General features: G+C 38.4%; 1 protein-coding gene across 6 annotated transcripts in view; it reads right to left on the bottom strand.

Moving 5' to 3' along the window:
* Positions 1 to 6,875: 6,875 nt before the first annotated feature.
* Positions 6,876 to 21,518, bottom strand: part of Ankrd17 (ankyrin repeat domain 17) — a 136,884-nt gene continuing 122,241 nt past the window's right edge. For 3 of the 6 annotated variants that reach the window (XM_070012422.1, XM_070012420.1, XM_070012421.1), the window contains 5 exons: positions 19,730 to 19,927; positions 11,348 to 11,596; positions 10,443 to 10,621; positions 9,824 to 9,988; positions 6,877 to 9,034 (listed from right to left, as the gene is read on the bottom strand). In XM_070012422.1, coding sequence (XP_069868523.1) covers positions 8,975 to 9,034; positions 9,824 to 9,988; positions 10,443 to 10,621; positions 11,348 to 11,596; positions 19,730 to 19,927 — 851 coding nt within the window. In that variant the 3' untranslated portion in view covers positions 6,877 to 8,974. Of the gene's footprint in view, positions 9,035 to 9,823; positions 9,989 to 10,442; positions 10,622 to 11,347; positions 11,597 to 19,729; positions 19,928 to 21,518 lie in introns of all 6 variants that reach the window. The other 3 variants (XM_070012419.1, XM_070012417.1, XM_070012423.1) reach the window with 2 other exon arrangements.

Genomic DNA, 21,518 nt, shown 5'->3' with positions numbered 1-21,518 from the left:
AACTGAAGAGATAAACGTTGTCATTGGCTCGTTTTCTGGGTGGCAGCGTTAGGCCATCTGCAGAGCTTTCCCTTCACATTCGGTGTTACCGTAGTAGCAGGCGTCGTCTGGGAACGCACCTGTTACTGTGTCATTGGCAGTGCGACTTTTGGGGGCCGTATTGTATTCACATCCTATATATTTTAAAAGCCCGGGCACGAGCACTTAAAGCCGCATGCAGACACCGCATTGACTATTTCACTTTTGTGCTCCTGGCCATAGCAAATACACTAGAACGACATGGAGGAGTTTTCTCACCGAAGGGCCTTGTATGGTGAGGCGTGTGTGTGTGTGTGTGTGTGTGATGTTACCACTCCTAAGAAACTTGAGTTGTAAACACACAGAGCTAAAAGTAATAATGAATTGTACACTTAACGCTTGAAACATTTGATCAAATTATTGCCTCATAGATATTCTGCATTTTAATTAAAACAACAGGGATGGTCCACAGCAGGAGACATCCTGAACCACATGGAATAGCCTTGTCTCAAAAAAATGTCAAGAACTTAGTGACTGCTCCCTGAGAAAGCACCGTATTTTCCCCCCCAGCAGTACTAGCCTCAGAATCTTCTGAGGATTTTCAAACATAGAACCCTAGATTCCATTTGCAGAGTTTTGGACTAAGTAAGTCGGCTATGATGATAATTTGGATTTGCAATGACTTACCATAAATTGCTGCTGCAAGTCTACAGATCATACTAGGAGGCACTTTCTTGGCCTCTGACCGGTGCGTTGGCTGGTGAGGACCAAGTTGCTACCAAGTAGTGAGTCTGCCTGAGCTTGAGACGAGTTGGCTACAGTGGCAACTCAAGGAAGATAGAAGCATGTAGGGTGGGCCCAAACTACAGCCATCTTTCTGGGATTTCCTGGGCAAGAGGTGTTTCCCGGATCAGAAATGTCACAAAGGGATGAGCACCTATGGCTCATAACTGAACTCTTACCTACTCAGGACGCTGAGATCTGAGGTTTGCAGTTCAAAGCCAACCTGGGCTGGAAAATCCAAGACACTCTTAATCTCCAATTAACTGCCAAAACCAATTTGGAAGTGGAGCTGTGGCTTAACTGATAGCGTGTTAGCCTTGAGCAAAGAAGCTCAGGGACAGTGGGCAGGCATTGAGTTCAAACCATAAAACTAGTACCATTCCCCTCCCCCAAGAAAAAAAAAAAAGGAGTTACGAAAGATCCCTGCAACTAGGACAGACAGAAATATTCTCCTTTTTCGTGCATGTGGACGCTACAGGGACCACTGTACTCTGACCTGTCTTTCTTTTAAGGTTCTTGTAGTTCCTTTGCTTTCTGCACTTTGAATCCAGCCATGTTTTTGTTTGTTCATTCTGGATATTTGATGTCTTCTGATTAAGTGAAGATTTAATGAAAAAGAGAGGAAGAAGAGAAGGGGAAGAGGAAGAGGAGAAGCCTCCCAGACATCCACTGGGTAAAGTCAAACTGAAGCTACAATTCTGTTTCACTGTTTAGCTAACTAAGAATACCGAAGTCCCTTTTCTCTGGACTCTAGAAGTCATCTACTTTCAAAATTGATGATAGCTTGGACCATTTGTGGCTCACATTTGTCATCCTAGCTACTTAGGAGGCTGAGACTTGAGAGCCAAAGTTCAAAGCCAGCTCTGGCAGAAAAGTCGGCAAGATTCTTATCTCGTTACCCACCAAAAAGCCAAAAGTAGAGCCATGACTCAAGTGGTAGATTGCTAGCTAGCCTTGAGCATAAAAGTTAGGGACAGCAACCAGGTCCTGAGTTCAAGCCCCAGTACCAGCACAAAAACAAAACAAAACAAAAAAACAACCTGATGATAAATCCATACATGAGTTTTAAAATGTTTAAACATGGAACACTCACACAGTATGCACCCTCTGTACAGAGTTTTCTAAAGGAAATAGCCTAACAATATTTTCCTTAATAACCAGTTCCTATTGTCTACTAATTTAAAGTGGAATGAATTCATTTTTATTGTTTGTGGTAATGGGGTTTGAACTCACTAGGCATGTGTCCTACCATTTGAGCCATGCCTAGAAATCAATTTCATTTCAATTAATTTCGGTGGACCTGGGGATTGAAGTCAAGAGCTCATGCCTTATCTTCTAGAGACTCCCATTTTTGCTTGGGGCCAGCCTCTGACCAAAGTTCTCCTACTTATGCCTCCCACATTGAGAGCTATCAGGCTTAGATTATTGATTGTGACAGTGGAGGTATCTCAGTAAATTTCTGCCTGGGTGGGTCCCAAATCTCCATCCCCTACCTCCCTGAGTAGCTGGGATTATAGGTGTGAACCACCATCTACCCTAGAGTTTGTTTGTTTATTTGTCAGTCTTGGGGCTTGAACTCTGGTCCTGAGCACTGTCCCTCAGTTCTTTAGCTCAAGCCCAGCACTCTACCACTTGAGCCACAGAGACACTTCCGTTTTTCTGGTGGTTTACTGGAGGTAAGTGCTTCATGGTCTTTTCTGCCTGGCTTTCCTGGCTGGCTTTGAACTGTGATCCTCAGATCTCAGCCTCCTTCTTAGCTAGAATTGTAGGCATGAGCCACCGGCATCCAGCTGAGTTTAACTTTAAATGGGGATTTCTTTGCTTAAAAGCCAGGGGAAGAAGTGAATTGTTTCTGCATTTTTTTTTTTTTTGAGAGAGAGAGAACTAGGGAGCCTTTGTGGTTACCCTCTTACAGAAGAGAATTTTTTTTTTCTGGTCCTGGGGCTTGAACTCAGGGCCTGGATGCTTGTCCCGAAGCTTGTTTTGTTCAAGGCTATGCTCTGCCACTTGAGCCACCACTCTAGTTTGAGCCTTTTGGTGGTTAATTGAAGATAAAGCCCATGGACTTTCCTACCTAGATTGGCTTTGAACCACAAGCCTCAGATCTCAGCATCCTGAATAGAATTTCAGGCATAAGCCACCAGCACTTGCTATGTTGGGTGTTGCAGTCTGTAGCTCAGTGGTAGAATGCTTGCCTGGCATACAAAGTATTTGGATAAGTCCTCATCACTGCAAAAATAAATTCCTCTTTATGCTGAGTCAAAATAAATATTTTCTTGAGTGGGTGAATTTTATTAAAGCATGTTGTATTTTTGTATGGAAACATCACAATAGAACCTCTTTGCACAATTAACATACACTAATAAAAAGAGAAAGGGGGAGAAAAAAGAGAAAAGGTGGTACCAGGTGTTGTGCAATCTGCAGTCCCAGTGACTGAGGATGATTAGTTAAGAGTGTTCCTTTGAGCCCAGGAGTTTGGGATCAGTCTGGGTAGCATTATGAGCCTCCCATCTCTTAAAATGAGTAAATAACCCCCACCCTCCCCGCCCATCCAGGTCTGAAGCATGGCATACAAGGAAAAGTACTTGTGTAGTAAGTACAAGCCTTGAATTTCAATCCTCAAAACCTCTACCCTCCCCCCTAAATCTGCATTTGTATATTTGTTAATAAAGCCTAAAGAAAACGTTTTCAAGTTACTTGTCAAATCCTTAACAATTAATTCTGTAAATCTTTGTAAGAAATTGGTTTGTTTGTTTTGCTGGTCATGGGGCCTGATCTCTGGGCCTGGGTGCTGTCCCTCTTCAGCTAGTGCTTTACCACTTGAGCCACAACGCCACTTCCAGCTTTTTCTTCTTATGTGGTGCTTAGAAATCGAACTCAAGGCCTCATGCATGCAAGGCAAGCACTCTACTACTGAGCCACCTTCCCAGCCTTTATAAGAAATTGGGATTGAGACTTTCAGATTGAGACATCCATCTTATCTTTCAAGACTGGATTGAAGTAGGCTCGAACTCTGTGGTTATGAACACACCTTTAGAGCCATAGAATGATCAGAATTTGTTGTCTATACAGAATGTTAGGGGAACTACTTGTAAATTGTTGTGTCACTAATGTGTACAACCAGCATTGTGATCTTTTGAGTACAGTACAAATGACCATACAAATAATTATGCAAGCTAAAAGAATTTGTCAACTCTAACACCTGGCAAATGAACTTGTTCAACATATTAAAGCATTTTTAAGCAGGCACCATTTTATGGTGGTGCTTGCAATTCCAGCACTCTAGAGGCTAAGAGAGGAGTATTATGAGTTCCAAGTTACCCTGGACTACATAGACTTTGTTTGCCAGGTAACAGTAATTTATAATCCTAGCTACTCAAGCTACTCAAGAGACAGAGATCTGAGGATGAACACTCAAAGCCAGCTTGGACACTTAAGTACTCAAGACACTTTTTTTTTTTTTGGGTCCGGTCGTGGGGCCTGAACTCTGGGCCTGGGCGCTGTCCCTCAGCTCTTCAGCTCAAGGCTAGCCCTCTACTACTTGAGCCACAGCGCCACTTCCGGCTCTTTTTCTTTTTGCTTATGTGGTGCTGGGGAATCGAACCCAGGGCCTCACGCATGCAAGGAAAGCGCTCTACCACTGAGCCACCTTCCCAGCCCCTTAAGTACTCAAGACTCTTAACGCACACCCACACACATACAGAAGACCTCATTAAAAAACAAAACTCCAAATAGAAAAAGACTGAAAATCTACGTATTTATGTTCTGTGTCTAATAATATGTATCACACTAGTATTTTTCTCTAGTATTTTTGACTTCCTTAAAGTTTGTACTGTTATTAAAGACATACTGTATTTAAAGCCAAAATAACAAAAAGACAACAGGGATATCCTAGGGACATAACTCTCCATAATACCTGCTTAGCAAGTTCATGGTCCTGAATTCAAACTACACACACACACATACACCACACACGCAGCACACACTACTTTGAGGCTAGCTTGGGCTAATAGACTACCCCCCAAAACAAACAAACAAACAAAAGCCAGCCTGGCTTCTAGAGATGGAGATAGGATCAGGGATTGAGCCCAGCCTAGAGTCAGCAAGATCCAGTCTCAAGTTGGTTGTGGTAGTAGTGCATGCCTATATTCCCATCTACTAGAAGGCCAAGTAGAAGAACTGCAATCCAAAGGTTGGCCAGGGCAATACCAAAGTTAGAGACTTAACTGAAAAACAAAGGGAATGGAGACATAGCTCAAGTCTTTCCCTTGCCTAGCAAGCTTGAGGCCTTGTAACACCAAAAACAAAACAGTGTATCTCCATCCCCCCAAAAACTAGAGACAATTCTCTGACTCTATTTTCCATTTATTTACTTTATAAATTGTGAAAAGAATACTCATCCAGTCGAAGGAATGCTTCAAATTTGGACTATATATCTGCCACTCTTTTTTCCCCTGGTTAGTATTGGGGTCTCAACTCAGACTTGCATGTTAGGTAGATGCTCTACAAGCAATGAGTCTGGCTTTGTGGCAAGATCTCACTTCCTTCCCAATCATGTTCCTGAACCATCATCTGCCTATTTTAGGCTTCCGGTGGCAGCTGGGACATAGATGTGAAACATCATGTATGCCATCCTCGTGGACTTTTCTCGAACTGCTATTTTTCTGTCGTCTAGTCAGTATTATTTTTCTTATAACAAAAGACACTACTCAAAATTCTGAACAGATTATTTCATGTATTCATTAGATATAAGGTATTCTCATGTTATAGTGATCCTTTGGAATCAGTTTATCTTTTATGTTTAAACTTAGCTTACATTAGTTTTATGGGAGGGGGGCATATTTCATTGTTACCTTTCTACACTTCAGAGCCTCTTGCTTGGTATGCTTGCCTATCCACCATGTGAGCCATACTTGCACGCTGACATATTCCTATCACTTTACACTCTTGTAAACTTTTCCTTAGCTGGCTTTGAACGGAAATCCTTCAGGTCTTAACCTACTCAATAGGAAGGATTACAAGCAAGAGCCACCAGCACCTTGCTTTGTCGTCTTGCTTATCACGTTTTCTCTAACTGAAGATACAAAGTTAGCTCTTCTTTTCACAAGTGTGAATTCATTTAAAGGTAGAAATCTGGCATGAAACAACACAGCCATTATAGTTTTGAACTACTCTACTGTAGCAGAATACTTCCTTTGTATTTAAGTGATGGAAACTTATGCAATCAAAGCATGTAATATAGGAAGAGAGGAAATCGATTATGGAATTTTCTTTATTCTGTATGCCAGATATCTGCTTTTATTGTCTCTCTCAGAGTCTGAACTCCAGTCTCATGCATACTTGCTCAATTGGTATACTACCACCTAAGCCATGCTTTCAGCGTGGCTTTTTGCTGTTTACTTTGGAAATGAAGCCTTATGTAATTCCCTGGATTGGCTTCAAACTGTAATCTCTCAATAGCTTTTGAGCTGGTTACACCAGGCCGTAGAATGAGTGTTTCTGAAAGTCATCAAAGTGAACACCGAGTCACAGGATTGCAATGTTACATTACCTAGTTGTATAAAACTTGCTAACGTGAATACAGCATGAAAAATGTCAGAAAATAATAGGTAATTTGAGGCAAAAGACGGGGGTATTATTGTGAGGAACAAGACAATTATTTAATATACGCTTGTTTCCCCAGTGGAACAACTATTAGAAATTAAACATTTTTTATTTATTAGTCAAAATGACTTTAATTTATAATGGGAAATATTTTTTTCAAATGTGCAATTACTAAAATCACTTTTTGTTAATATTTTGTTTAAATACATATTGAAAAGATATGAAATAGAATTTTGTTAGAAATAGCAAATCATCTCTAAAGTGGAATGGATGGTATAAATGGATTACACAATAACTGGTATGCTTATATTTGGGGATTAAACTCAAGAAATATTTAAGAGAAAAAATAGCATGTTACACATGTATATTACATAAGTATATTTCAAAAAAGGGGAAAAGACCTTTTGGTCTAAAAATTGTTTTTATTGTTTAAATAAATATGAACTATATTACATGTGAATATAAAAAAATGTATTTTGAAAACTATTTCTAGAACAGACTATTAAAACCATGGCTTTGTACTTCACAATTCTGATCCCAAAAACCTTGGGACATTGCAAATCTATATTCTGCTGCCTCAGTTTTAGCATCAACTAGATTAACTTGCAAGGTACCTTTGTATCTTTTCAATTCTTGTTTTTAAAACTTGGGCATATCATAGGTAGAAAACCAAATTTATGTATTTTTTAAAAATCACCTCCTATATTAAGTCATGAGTGGGCTACTCACAAACATCTTGATGTATGTTCAAAATGTTTTTACTCTACTCAGGCCACATTAGGCAAGAAATTACTTCATTTATTTGAATATTCAGGAATCATGTCAACTTTGGGTGAGTTATCAGTATTTTAGTTATTTTTTATGTTTAACAGTGTGGAGTTTCTCTCGTGTGGAATTTGTAATTTATTTTTGTCACTTGGGCCACAGTGCCACTTCTGGTTTTCTGGTGGTTTTATTGGAGCTAAGAGTCTCATGGACTTTCCTGCCCAGGCTGGATTTGAACCATGATTCTCAGATCTAAGCCTCCTGAGTAGCTCAGATTACAGGAGTGAGCCACTGAGGGCCAGCTGTAATTTATTTTAAAAAAGGCACTTACTTATATATTACTTCACCTTTGTGCTTAAGTTTCTGTCAAATACAATTATGTAATTTAATTTTCCCACAGGAGACAGGGTAAGACACATACTTTTCTTGGATATATTATGGTTTATTGTTTCAAGTGAATGAAATATATAAATCCCACTGAGTGTAGTGTGGCCCTGAAATACAAACAGGTTAAATGTAAATTTGATATTTTAATATGTGTATTCATGTATCTACCATAAATTGTCTTAATGACAATGGCAAACTTTCTTGTATTATTGGCTTAAGTGAGGCATTTATCCTTTTCGCTGATAATATACAAGTATAGAGAGCAAGAATACTTCCAAATTGAAAAAAGAAGATAACTTTCCACTAATTACTGAAAAATGAAATTTTTATGTTGACTCTTGATAACTGGAAAGCCAATGTTAAGAATCAATATTATCCAATATAAAATAGTACAATGAATTATTTCATAATTAACAGTATATTAAGAACTTGTATGTGCTGACTGGGGGGAACTAGAGTGTCATTTTTATTCTCACAAAGTCTAGATATTCTTGATTAGAATAAACCACTGGTGAGGATGACGATGTTCCATCTTTTTTTTTATAGCAGCTGTTACAGTGAAAATCTTAATAGAATTTTTTTTCCCACTATTACCAAGAGAGTTTTATTGGTATAGTAAAGAAGAAAAGGCAAAGGTAAGAAGAAAAGAATAAGTGTGCATTAGTTCTAAAAGTTTGAAAAGGTAAATAAAAAAACAAACAAACATGTTAAAGTCAGAAATTTCTTCTGTGTTTGCCTGGCTAAAACCAACTTGAAAAAAAGCAGGATGGGTGTTTTAAAAGCTACTGTCGAGAAACATTTACTGGTAATGATCATTATTTTACTTTATATTTAAAATTACACAAGTAGAAAAGTTATGCTTATTAATAGTTTAATGTATGAAGGAAACATCCAGATTTCTGAATATGAAGGTACATATCTCACATTAATTTAAGTCTACATAAAGTAGAGCCTCTATACTGACATATTGAAATTTACTTTCTGCTTAGCCTTTTCTGTTATGTAAACAATTGTACATTTATTTGCCATTCTAAAACTTCAGGATCAAGTTTACATAATTTTGCTAAATTTCCGTGTTTGCTCAGAAGCAGTTTACAGTACTAAAACCAACCAGCCAAAGAACAGCTTCAACAGAAAGTTATGTCCAAAGGGGAAGAGGGAAAGAAAAAGAAAAAAGAAAAAAAAATAAAGAAAAGGATAAGAAAAATGCTAACTAAGGTAAAATGGATGATGATGGGGACTGGGCAGTCACAAATGTTCACAGAAAATAGGTCAGTTAGTAAGTTCTTCTGCAAAAAGCCTACACACTTCAGTCAAGCACATCAGTAGAATGATTTGGGAGCATAAATTTTTTTTCTGGCCACTTGTGATTTCCTCTGAATGAAAAGGAATCTGCAGGCTAACAAGCTGATCCTCATCAGCCAAGCTGGTTCATATGCACACTGTTCATGTGAGGTGCCCAGGGTCCAGTCCACACCTACAAATATAGAATATGCATTTTATTAAATACATATTTAACAGGTAGTTGGTTAAAATAAATGTTTAACACTAATGAGGGTCCCTATTTTAAACTAACTTAATATTGTGGTAAGAAATAATGGGAAAAAATGATGGGAAACATTTTTATAATGCTAAGGATGGAACTCTAGAACTTTGAAAACCATACTAATCAAGCACTCTAGCATTATGCTGAACCTCTTTTACCTGTGGTCTCCAAATAGATGATAAATTGCCAATTCTTAGAAAGTTATTACTTGATGATTATGGAAGCATATTAATTCAATCTAATAAACACACCAAAATAAGCTAAATATGTAAACATATAATCATCTGTAAGTTTTCAGTTAACTATATAGTTTGAACACAATACTTGGTGGCTCATGCCTGTAATCCTAGCTACTCAGGAGGCTGAGATCTGAGGATCGCAGGTCAAAGCCAGCCTGGGCAGGAAAGTCCGTGAGACTCTTATCTCAAATAAAGCGGAAGTGGGGTTGTGTCTCAAGCAGTAGGGCTCTTGCCTTGAGTTGAAGAGTGCAGGGACAGTGCCCAAGCCCAGAGTTCAAGCTCCACGACTGACCAAAAACAAACAAACAAACAAAAAAAACCCCTCAATGTCACTTAACTGTATCACTAGTAAATAACTAAGGTCCACATGAAATTATTTTATACTGTCTTGCTACCAAGTATTTCATAAATGCTGCACTTGCTACCAAGATTTAACTGTATTTCTGAATTTCATAAATGTTTGCTATATAATCAGTCTTACCGTTTGAGGACCATTGTTTTCTGTGGAGCTGGAAACCATCTTTATTAGTGAGTTCCAAGAGGGGTCTGCAGCATGAGGGCCATTAAATATGGGTCCCCCAGTACCATCAGGGATAGGTGCTACTGGTGGAATCATTGCATTCCCATACACAGAAAAAGGCATACCCTTAAATAGAAAACAAAAAAACAAAGATCCGCTTTTTACTTAGATTCACTTTTTACTTTTTTCAATTGGATTAATAGCTTTAAAACTGATATATAAAATTTCATCTTTGGGAATATGTAAGTTACCTAAGGAGTATTTTTTTCCTTATGATTTTATCTAGCATTGGATTATAAATAAGCCTTGTATATCCAAAATATTTAATGCCAAATTGTTCTCTAAGACCAGTAGCACAGTATTAAGTGCCTGCCTAGGAAGCATGAAACCCTGAGTTCAAGTCCCAGTACTGCCAAAAAGACAAAATCAAAATAACTTCAAGCCCCCAAACAAAAAGATAGTTCTCTAAATAAATGAGATAACTAAATATTTATATTTTAGATTTTTGACCCATATTTTCTGGCATCATTTCACAAGTGTTCTTTAAAATAATTAAATTGCATATTTAAACTACCATTACCCCAACTTTAGGGAAGTCCATGTATCCTGCAGGAACATGCTGATGGAATGTACCAGAAGGAGTTACAATTCCTGTATTGTCTCGCTCTATTGCTTGATGTTGTGAAAACACTCCTGGATCAGACATCGGTCTATGAATCATTGGATTTCCCATCCCAGGATTACACCAATCTACTTTGTCTAAAGGAAAAGACAGACAAAAACAAAAATTGGTAATATTTAAAATTAAGGGCAAACAAAATAGAACATTACCCTAAAGATTTCCACACTGCTCAATAAATAGCACTATAAACAAAACAAAAGCTGAGATATAGTGAAAACACATAACCAGGTGCCAGTGGCTTATGTTTGCAAGCCTAGCTAAATAAGAGCGTTTGAAAGTAGAGGATTGAGTTTTGAACCCAGGCTAGGAAGAAATGTCTATGTCCAGCAAAGTGCCAGTAGAGCAAGAAAGCTAAGTGAGAGGTCAGGGACCTGGATTTAAGCCCCAGTACAGGTAGAAAAGCAAGAAAACAAACACATACAAAAAATAGACTAAACCAAAGAAACCAAAATAAAATAAAAACCTAAAATGCTCAAAGTAAATATTAAATACTTAATATGATGATTGAAAAAGAACATACCTGCAGTAGCTTATTTAATGGAGATCATATAGAAACACATTTTTAAGAAGTTAGTCAAAACAAAGAGATGCAAATACAGAACTTTAAAAATAACTATGGAGGAAGTGGAGGTGTTGCTCAAGTGGTAGAGCATCACCTTAAACAGAAAAAAAAAAAAACAAGTGAGAAAGGACCCAATGCCAGCACAAAAGCACAATAAAAAATAACTATAGAACATTAAATAGTGTTTATGATAATAAACATATAAACTTAACTTTCAAGTAAACAAGCTACCATATCATACCTTGATTGCCACCAATCCCTTCAAAGGACCAGATGCCACTGTGCCCTACTGATGTAGACAAATTACTCCCAATAACAGATGGAGCTGAAGTTCCAGTTTGCCTGATACGTGCAGAACGTTCAGTTCCAATAGGGACCGGAACTTTCCTGTCCTGAGAGACATTGCTGGGCTTTTCTGACCCTAAAGGGACTGATGATGGGGCGGGAGATGGTGCACGAACTCCAGAGGATACTGACTGTGCAGGAGAATCTAGAGAAGAGATATTTCAATAGAACAAAAGTTACCTATAGCATGTTGTTTTATAAAAACAAATCTTAAACTCTGAGGACATCTCTTGAGAAAAGCTGAAATAAAAAAATGTTTAAGCAATAAATTATGCATATTAAAATTTGGTTAAAGTTCCATGACCACATGATAAACCACAACAAAATGGAGGTAAGGAAATATCATTGCCTGTACTAGCAATTCCCAATTTGTGTTCTGTATGAACTCCTCTTTTTCTGGTATGATATAATGAAGAAAACAAAAGGATGGAAAAATTTGGAAAATCTAGCCAGGAAAAAAAGAGGTTTAAGACTTTCTAGAACCTTAATCATGCTGATAAAACAGTAATAGGAGGCTATTTTGCCTTTCCTCTTCAAATTTTATCAAACTTTGTTAATGGAAATCTAAACTTTTTGCATCAAACCAAGTTTATGTTTCTGAAAATAAACGATTATTCTCTTTTTTCTAGAGAAAAATACTTTACTTTCTGACAGATGGGCAATTTTAGGATATCTTAAAAAAAAAAGCCAAGACTCACAAACTTTGGTATTGTTTCTTCTAGATAAACTGTTATAGTTTGAATCTTTGTATGCCTTTATCAAAATATTTGTAAATCGAAGTATTTCTGCTAGACTACTGAAACATGCATTTTGCCTAGGTTAATTATTGTTTGTATATTGCTCATTTCTAGGTATTTTTGTTGTCATAGTGTTATAGATCAAGTTTATAGTAGTATCCATGCTAAGAAAACAATAAACAATCTACTATACTACTAAGCTACATACCTAGTAAGCCATATTTCTAGTGATCAGTTTGTTTATTGTAAATAAACTTTCATAAAATTTTTAGTTGCCTTTCCACTTGTCTTCATAAATTTTTTGCCTCAAGATTTTTTTCAGCTTATAATTCTTTTGTCCTTAGTTTATTTCTATGTTTTATTTATTTTTTGAGATTGAGTATTGTTTTACAGCCCACACTACCCTTGAATTTACAATTTTGCCCGAGCTTTCTTTCTTTCTTTTTTTTTTTTTTTGGTAGGTCGTGGGGCTTGAACTCTGGGCCTTGGGCGCTCTCCCTCAGCTCTTCAGCTCAAGGCGAGCGCTCTACCACTTGAGCTACAGCGCCACTTCCGGTTTTCTGGTGGTTTATTGAAGATAGGAGTCTCACAGTTTTTTCTGCCCGGGCTGGCTTTGAACCATGATCCTCAGATCTCAGCCTGCTGAGTAGCTAGGATTACAGGCGTGAACCACCAGCGCCCAGCCTTTTGCCCTAGCTTTCTAAGTACTGGAATTGTAGTCATGTGCTATCACATTAGAACAGTATAGTTGTTCTTTTTTTTTTTTTTTTTGGTCAGTCTTGGGGCTTGAACTCTGGACTTGGGCGCTGTCCCTGCGTTCTTCAGCTCAAGGCGAGTGCTCTACCACTTGAGCCACAGCGCCACTTCCGGTTTTCTAGTCGTTTATTGGAGATAAGAGTTTCACAGACATTGCTGCCTGGGCTGGCTTTGAACCGCGATCCTCAGATCTCAGACTCCTTAGTAGCTAGGATTACAGGTGTGAGCCACTGGTGCCCATCAATTTCATACATTATTAAAAAAAAAAAGCCACAAATGACAAAATTTAAATTTCATGTAAAAAGTCCCAGCATAGGCATACACATACATGCACACATACAAGTATTAAGCACATCTAAACCTAAAGACATAAATAAATGGTAAAGGAACCTGGAAGTTTAAAATTTTAAACTGTTAACTTTAGATCCATAATTTATTGATTATGCCTGACTGACCCAGAAGCATTCATAAAATTTTCCCATTTATACATTTAGGTTTGTGTATGTATGTCTAGACAGACAAGATCTGGCTGGCTCCTCCTGTGATCCTCAGCTCTCAGCCTTTTGAGTAGGTAGGATTAGGATTACAGGGTGTGAGCTATCAGTACCTGGCAGTACCCATGGTATCAGACTAGAGGGAGCAAGAATTGAGTTCAGTTAACAGGGAGAAAAGGGAGGTGAGATATGGGTCCCTATAAAATATTATAAGCAAGGGTCAGTGGAGAATAAACGTGTGATGAGATTTTTTATTTTTTATTTTTATTTTATTTTTATTTTTTATTTTGGTCGGTCGTGGGGCTTGAACTCTGGGCTTGGGCGCTGTCCCTCAGCTCTTCAGCTCAAGGCGAGCGCTCTACCACTTGAGCTACAGCGCCACTTCCGGTTTTCTGGTGGTTTATTGAAGATAGGAGTCTCACAGTTTTTTCTGCCCGGGCTGGCTTTGAACCATGATCCTCAGATCTCAGCCTCCTGAGTAGCTAGGATTACAGGTGTGAGCCACCAGCGCCCGCTATGTGTGATGAGATTTGGCCCAGAAAATTCCATAGGCAGGCCAGGTGCTGGCTGTTCATGCCTGTATCCATAGCTATCCAGGAAATTTATACCTGGAAAATCACAATTCAAAGCTAGCCTAGGCAAGAAAGTCTACGAAACTCCATCTCTATTTAACAAGCAAACAGCAGTGTGGAGGTATGGCTGAAGTAGTAGAGCACTAGCCATGAACCAAAAAAAGCCAAACATGAACACAAAGCCCTGGATTTAAGCCTCTGTGCGCACGCGAACACTCTCTCTCTCTCTCTCTCTCTCTCCCCCCTTACCCAACACTCACAAATAGGGTTCTAAGAGGCATACATGTCAATGTCAAATGCTTACATTACATCAAGTGCCTAAAAAATATAATTTATTATATTGACATTAGTATTACTGGTGAACAAAATAGAAATATATTAGCTTGCTACTTAGAAAAGTAAACCAAGAAATTATTCGATACTGCTGAAAAACTTAAACTGTAGTTCTATGGTCAACAGCACTTACTTTGACTGTTTTTGCCAGTTACTTGGAAGAATCTAGAAGATTTATCTGCATGGGTTGTTTCAAATCAAGTATTAGGCTCCTGAGTAGCTAGGATTATAGGCATAAGCAATGAGGCTTTCAATAGGTTGCTCAAGGTGATCTTCAACTCCCCCCTTCCACCTCCCTCAATCTCTGAAAGGCTGTGACTACAGGCATGTGCTATCAGATCCCTCTAAATAAGGTTTCAAAGGATGGGGCAGATCTGTTTTTTGCTTCTTAAACTAAGGAATAATTTTTAGGAAAAGAATACAAAATTAAAAATATACTGCTTGGAAGGAACATCAAGATAAGCTGAAGTTAAGCTTCACTAACATCAGTAAAATCATTCTAGTTTTGAAATGAAAACAGGATCCAGGGTTAAAATTCAAATAGCAACATGACTCCCATGTTAAAAAAAATGTTTCTGCTAGAAAATTTCACTGTGCTTTTTCTGTGTTTACTAAATATACTACAAATTTAATTATGAAGAAATGTCAAGATAATAAAGAAGGGGAAGTATGTATCTACTTTCTAGAGTTTTTAAAAACTCTAGAAAGACTAGGAGAAAACACCCAGAACATTTGTCACTGAAGAGAAATTTGAATCTTGGGAGAAAGGGATTAATTAAAAAGTATTATTCAGGGGGCTAGGAAGGCAGTGGTAGAGCACTTGCCTTGTATGCTTGAGGCCCTGGGTTCGATTCCTCAGCACCACATAAGAAAAAAGCCGGAAGTGGCGAGGTGGCTCAAGCGGTAGAGTGCTAGCCTTGAGCTGAAGAGCTGAGGGACAGCGCCCAGGCCCAGAGTTCAGGTCCCACAACTGGACCCCCCCCCCCAAAAAAAAAGAAAAAAAAGTATTATTCAGGGGCTGGGAAGGTAGCTCAGTGGTAGAGTGCTTTCCTTGCATGCATGAGGCCCTGGGTTTGATTCCTTAGCACCATATAAAAAGAAAAAGCCGGAAGTGGCACTGTGGCTCAAGTGGTAGAGCGCTAGCCTTGAGCTGAAGATCTGAGGGACAGTGCCCAGGCCCAGAGTTCAGGCCCCACGACAAAAAAAAAAGAAAAGAAAAGAAAAGAAAAAGAAAGTATTATTCAGATAACTGATGAATGTAAGCAACTATTATATATTAGAATATAAATATTGTATTAATACAAAATATTCAATTTGACCTTTGCATTGTAACTTCTTATTCTTATGAAATTAAATATTTAGAAATAAGAGGCCTAGACATTTGCAACTAATTCTAAGATAGTACAGGAAAAACAATAAAAATGTAAAAGAGAGTGTGGCAACATGTTACCAATTGGTAAATCAGAGAAAATATAAATGGATTCTTCATGCTAATCTTGTTATATTTTTGAGGTCTTAAAATAGCGTAGTTTCAGCCGGGCGCTGGTGGCTCACGCCTGTAATCCTAGCTACTCAGGAGGCTGAGATCTGAGGATCGCGGTTCAAAGCCAGCCCGGGCAGGAGAAACCGTGAGACTCCTATCTCCAATAAACCACCAGAAAACCGGAAGTGGCGCTGTAGCTCAAGTGGTAGAGCGCTCGCCTTGAGCTGAAGAGCTGAGGGACAGCGCCCAGGCCCAGAGTTCAAGCCCCACGACCAACAAAAAAAAAAAAAAAAAAAAAAAAAAATAGCGTAGTTTCAAGCTAGCCTTAAACTCAAGATCCTTCTGCACTCACCTCCATGTGATAAAGTTACTCATGTGCACCACCATAACCAGCTAAAATTATTTTTTCAAAAGGAGTTTTGATAATGGTTCTAAGCTTTAAACACTACTTTGTGTCTCCTTTCTTTCTTCCATGTTGTTTGCACCATTCAAGTAAGATGTACTTTTGTCATATTTATGCTCTAAGTAGCCCAGGCTGCAAGAATACTGTTTATGCTTTCTATATAGCTGGAGTAATTAATGGCAGATACCACTACTCAGTTTTAAGCAAGGGTAGGAATGAAACTGTGGATGCTCTAAACTCTGCCTTCTTAGTAGCTATATTATAGCTATAAGCCAGTGCTCCACTTAACTTCTTTCTCATTTTAAATTATCATATATCAGTTAAATAAAGGAGGGTGAGGACTGGGAAGTTGGCTCAGTGGGAGAGTGCTCGCCTAGCATGCATGAAGCCCTGGGTTCAATTCCTCAGTACCACGTAAACAGAAAAAAGCTGGAAGTGGAGCTGTGGCTCTAGTGATAGAGTGCTAGTCTTGAGAAAAAGAATCTCAGGGACAGTGCCCAGGCCCTGAGTTCAAACCCTAGGACTGCCAGCAAATAAATAAAAATAAATAAATAAATAAAGGAGGGTGACACAGTGACATTGTATATAATGTGACTTGTATATAATGTATTCTGATCAATCTCTCCCCTTCTAAATTCTAAGATATTTTGTTACTGTCAGTCGTGGGGCTTGAACTCTGGGCCTGGGCCCTGTCTCTCAGCTCAAGACTAGTGTTCTGCTACTTTTGGTTTTCTGGTGGTTAACTGGAGATAAGAGTCTCATGGACTTTTTTGCCCAGGCTGGCTTTGAACTGCAATCCTCAGATCTCAGCTTCCTGAGATCTTCCTGAGCTAGGATTACAGGCGTGAGCCATTGGCAACCTAGCCAAGGTATCTTTTCTTTTTCTCAAAGTGGTATTTAGTTGCTATTAATGAAAAAAGTGAGTAGTTACAATTGTGCCAGATACAAAGAAATTGTATCTAAGAAAGTTCTTCTTTCTTTTTTCTTTTATTAGAGGTAGGGTGCCAGCACCAGGGCTTGAACTCAGTGATTAGCACTACACTTTCTTGCTCATGGCTAGAACTCTACCAGACTGTTTTGCCTGGACTAGTTTTGAACCTCAACTTCCCAGGTCTCAGCCTCTTGAGAAATTGAGCTTTACAGGTGTGAGCCACCATCGTCTAGCTGGAAAGTGCAATTCTTCATACAGCAGTGTCATAGTATCCTTTGAGCGGACCTGTTATATTATTCTTATCTTAAAATAGCTTCAATCTTTTTGTACCTAAAGAGGATTCCTAAATATGATAAAATAGCCATCTTTAGCACCTATCATTAGTTAACTATCATTCCTCATTGTTGCTATCATCTCTAGAAATAGCTATTTATTACTTAAAGTTGTATTTAGTTTAAGTGTTCTATTTGTGAAGAGCTTAGAGGTAAGACCACTCATGAGGCCACTGAGTCTGATCTCTAGCACCAAATTTCGAACATATTTATAAGGTGTTTTTTTTTTTTGTTGCTTTGTATGTCCCTCCCCCACGGTATAACCTGTTTTCACCGTATTTGATGTTGGTATAATTTGGGGAGGGGAAGGGAAAAAACAAATTGTTTATTATTATTATTATTATTTTTGGGTCAGTCATGGGGCCTGAATTCTAGGCCTGGGCACTGTCCCTCAGTTCTTCAGCTCAAGGCTATCACTCTACCACTTGAACCACAGGGCAACTTCCGGCTTTTTCTTCTTATGTGGTGCTGAAGAGGGCCTCATGCATGCAAGGCAAGCACTCTACCACTGAGCCATCTTCCCAGCCCCAAACTAATTGTTTAAATAGGGATACAGGTAGACCCATTGCAACAATGAAATGTACTAGATGCTATGTCAAACAAACGAACTTTACAACTTTGGTGGGGGGAGGAGGGGAGGCGATGGGAAGGGGAAACAAAGGAGGAGGCAACAATGCTTGATAAAGAAATGTACTCATTACCTTGCTCATGTAATTTTAACCCCTCTGTATGGTATTTTCACAATTAAAAAAAAAAAACTTATTTGTATGTAGTATTTGTTAATTTCACCCCAGGCAGAGACTTGAATTCAAGATTGATTGGACAGATCACAGGCATAGTAAAAATTTGCATTTTGATTTAAAAAAATTCTATTCAATAGCTGCTATATAATATTGTCAAACTATATTCTCTTTACCTCAATTATGACTACCAGGACATTTTAACCGTTTTACAAAAACAGATAAATCAGCCGGCACTATGGCTATAACCTAACTACTCAGGAGGCTGAGATCTGAGGATTCCAGTTCAAACCCAGCCTGGGCAAAAAGTCTATGAGACTCTTACCTCAAATTAAGTAGCAAAAAATCTGGAAGTAGAGCTGTGGCTCAAATGGTAGATTACTAGCCCTGAGCGAAAAAGCTCATGGACAGTGTCCATGCCTCAGAACAGAACTAGAACCAAAAAAAAAGAAAAAAGAAAAAGAAAAAAACCCCACAAAGATAAATGAACTGGAATCTTAGCTACTCAGGAGATGATACTTCAAAGTCAACTCAAGTAGGAAAATTCTTGAGACTGAGTTTAAGCCCTAGGACATGCACATGTACACACACACAGACAAATAATTTCAACAGAAATGCCGTAATTTTTCCTACTATTGGTATATATTTCCAATACTTACATAGCATATAAATAGTATATTGTATGAAACAACTTGTGCTTTAACTGACAATGTGCCTCTCAAATATTTAAATGTTTTACTATTTCATTCTGTCAATAAGGTTCACTCTATTACATACACTGCCACTTTTAGAAGAAATCTTGAAGCTTAAAAGTCTTCAGCATTTTAAAATGTATGTCTTGTTGATTACTGATGCTTTAAAGGACATAATACTGCTTTGAGATGAGTCTGTCTTGTGCTGTTTATGTAGCAAATGAGATTTAGGTGGACAAAAGTACACTTTGTAAAGTCAGAAATCTTTCTGCTTGTAGATTCTCAAGCTAAAAGCAAATATAAATAATAGGAGTAGGTTTACAATGTGACTCAGTGGTAGACCATGAGCCTATCATGTATGTGTAAGGCCCCTAAGGTTCAACCTGAAGCACAGCCAAAGAAAAAAAAAGGTAAAAATCTTCAGAAATTATACAGATTACCAAAAAAATGACAAATTTTATTCAGAGTATTAGAATCCTATAAAATTTGGGCTGGGAAAGTGGCTCAGTTGTAGAGTGCTTGCTTTGCATGCATGAGGCCCTGGGTTCGATTCCTCAGCACCACATAAGCAGAAAAAGCTGGAAGTGGCGCTGTGGCTCCAGTGGTAGAGCGCTAGCCTTGAGCTGAAGAGCTGAGGGACAGTGCCCAGGCCCAGAATTCAGGCCCCACAACCAGACCCCCCCCCCCAAAAAAAAAGAATCCCATAAAATTTGTTTCAAAGCTAAAAATTCTAAACTAGGAAAACTTGTTTTGAAGGAAACATTCAAATTCTGCTTTCAGATTGACTCATATATTTCTTACTCACCATTTGATGCTGATGAACATGGAGTCAATAAACTAAGTGGGGAAAAATGTTGTCGGTTGAAGTTAGCAGCTGCAGGTGCCCCTCCGAGAGGTGCTCCAGGTCCATACATTTGACCTCCTGAAAGGTTTGAGGCAAAGTTTCCCAAATGTGTGGATGAAGGTGTGACAGAACCATATGGCGAGTCCATATTGACAATACCTATAATGGAAAAAACCCATTATCATCATCATTAGTTACTTTAAAGAGAAGTAATTAAGATAAAACTGAAATTCTAAGAGGCCCAAAATACATCCAATACAACTTCAATTATAAGAAAAAGTTCTCCCACTTTGGCATGGTGGTACATGCTTATAATCTCAGCATTTGGGAGGCAGTGGGACTGACAATTTACAATACCAGGTTGGGCTATATAATCAGACCTTGTCTCAAAAAAAAGAAGCAAGGCGCCAGTGGCTCATGCCTATAATCCTAGCTACTAAGAAGGCTAAGATCTGAGGATCATGGTTCAAAGCCAGCCCAGGCAGGAAAGTCCATGAGACTCTTATCTCCAATAAACCACTCAGAAAACCGGGAGTGGTGCTGTGGCTCAAGTGGTATAGCGCTCAGAGCTCAAGCCCCACAACTGACCAAAAATATATAAACTTCAAAAATAGATCTGAAACCAAGGTAGCATATAGTATGAACCTGGGCAGCAGTCAAATCCCATCTCAAATAGCTACTTACAGAGGTTGAGGCAAGTTGGCAAGTATGAATCAAAATGGGTAACTTACTGAGGCCTTGTCTCAAAATAAAGTAAGAAGGGCTAAAGATGCTTGCTTAGCATGTACAAGACTCAAAGAGTTCAATCTCCCATACCACCACATATTAAAAAAAATCTGAATTCAAAACATTAATGATAAAATTATCCAGAAAAAGTTTACATATAAAAAATGCAAAAGCAGAAATATTTGTTAGGCAAAAATTAAGAGATACTTCCTTTTTTTGGGAGGTGGTAGTGAGACCCTGTACTTGCTAGTCTAGACCTACACCTGGAGCCCAATCTCCAGACCAAGAGATGTTTCCTATGTAAGAAAACCAAGAATGAATATTTTTAACTAAGTGACCTGAATTCAACAATACTATCCTGTTGTAGATTATGACAAGCAAGTTCAAAACACTAACTTGGGGTGCAACACAAACTGTCACATTTCCTCTCTCTAAGCCTCCCACATAAAAACTCTGCTGTTTACTATGCCTTCTAATATAACAAGTTCTTTTTCTCAAATCCTTTTCTAGTACCATCATAAGAAGTACAACTATCATAAGAATTTCCAGCTAGGCACTGATTGTTCACGCCTGTAATCCTAGCTTACTTAGGAGGCTGAGATCTTAGTAACATTCAAAACCAACCTGGGCAGGAAAATTCTGTGACATTCTTATCTCCACTTTACCACCAAAAAGCCAGAAGTAGGGCTGTGGCTCAAATGGTAGAGTGCTAGCCTTGAGCATCAAAAAAGCTCAAGAACAGTACTTGAAGGCCCTGAGCTCAAGGACTGGCGTGCGCGCCCGCACACGCGCACACACACAAAATCCCATGCATTGGTATTCACTAAGATTTTAAAATAAAAATATACCAGCTGTACTGCTTTAATACTCAAAAATAATTGAGGAAATACAAGGGATAACAATGGGAATGGGTGGCATTGATCAAGATACATTGTAGTTATAATTTGACTTGTGGGACTTAAATACCTTTGTACAACTGAAATATACATAACCATCTCAATTAGGTTCCTCCAAAAGAAATATT

This window comes from Dipodomys merriami, unplaced genomic scaffold (assembly GCF_024711535.1).
Source record: "Dipodomys merriami isolate MVZ:Mamm:240054 unplaced genomic scaffold, mDipMer1.0.p SCAF_9, whole genome shotgun sequence".
NCBI lineage: Eukaryota > Metazoa > Chordata > Mammalia > Rodentia > Heteromyidae > Dipodomys > Dipodomys merriami.
Note: the sequence above shows the minus strand (reverse complement) of the source record. Positions and strands in the feature narration are given on the sequence as shown.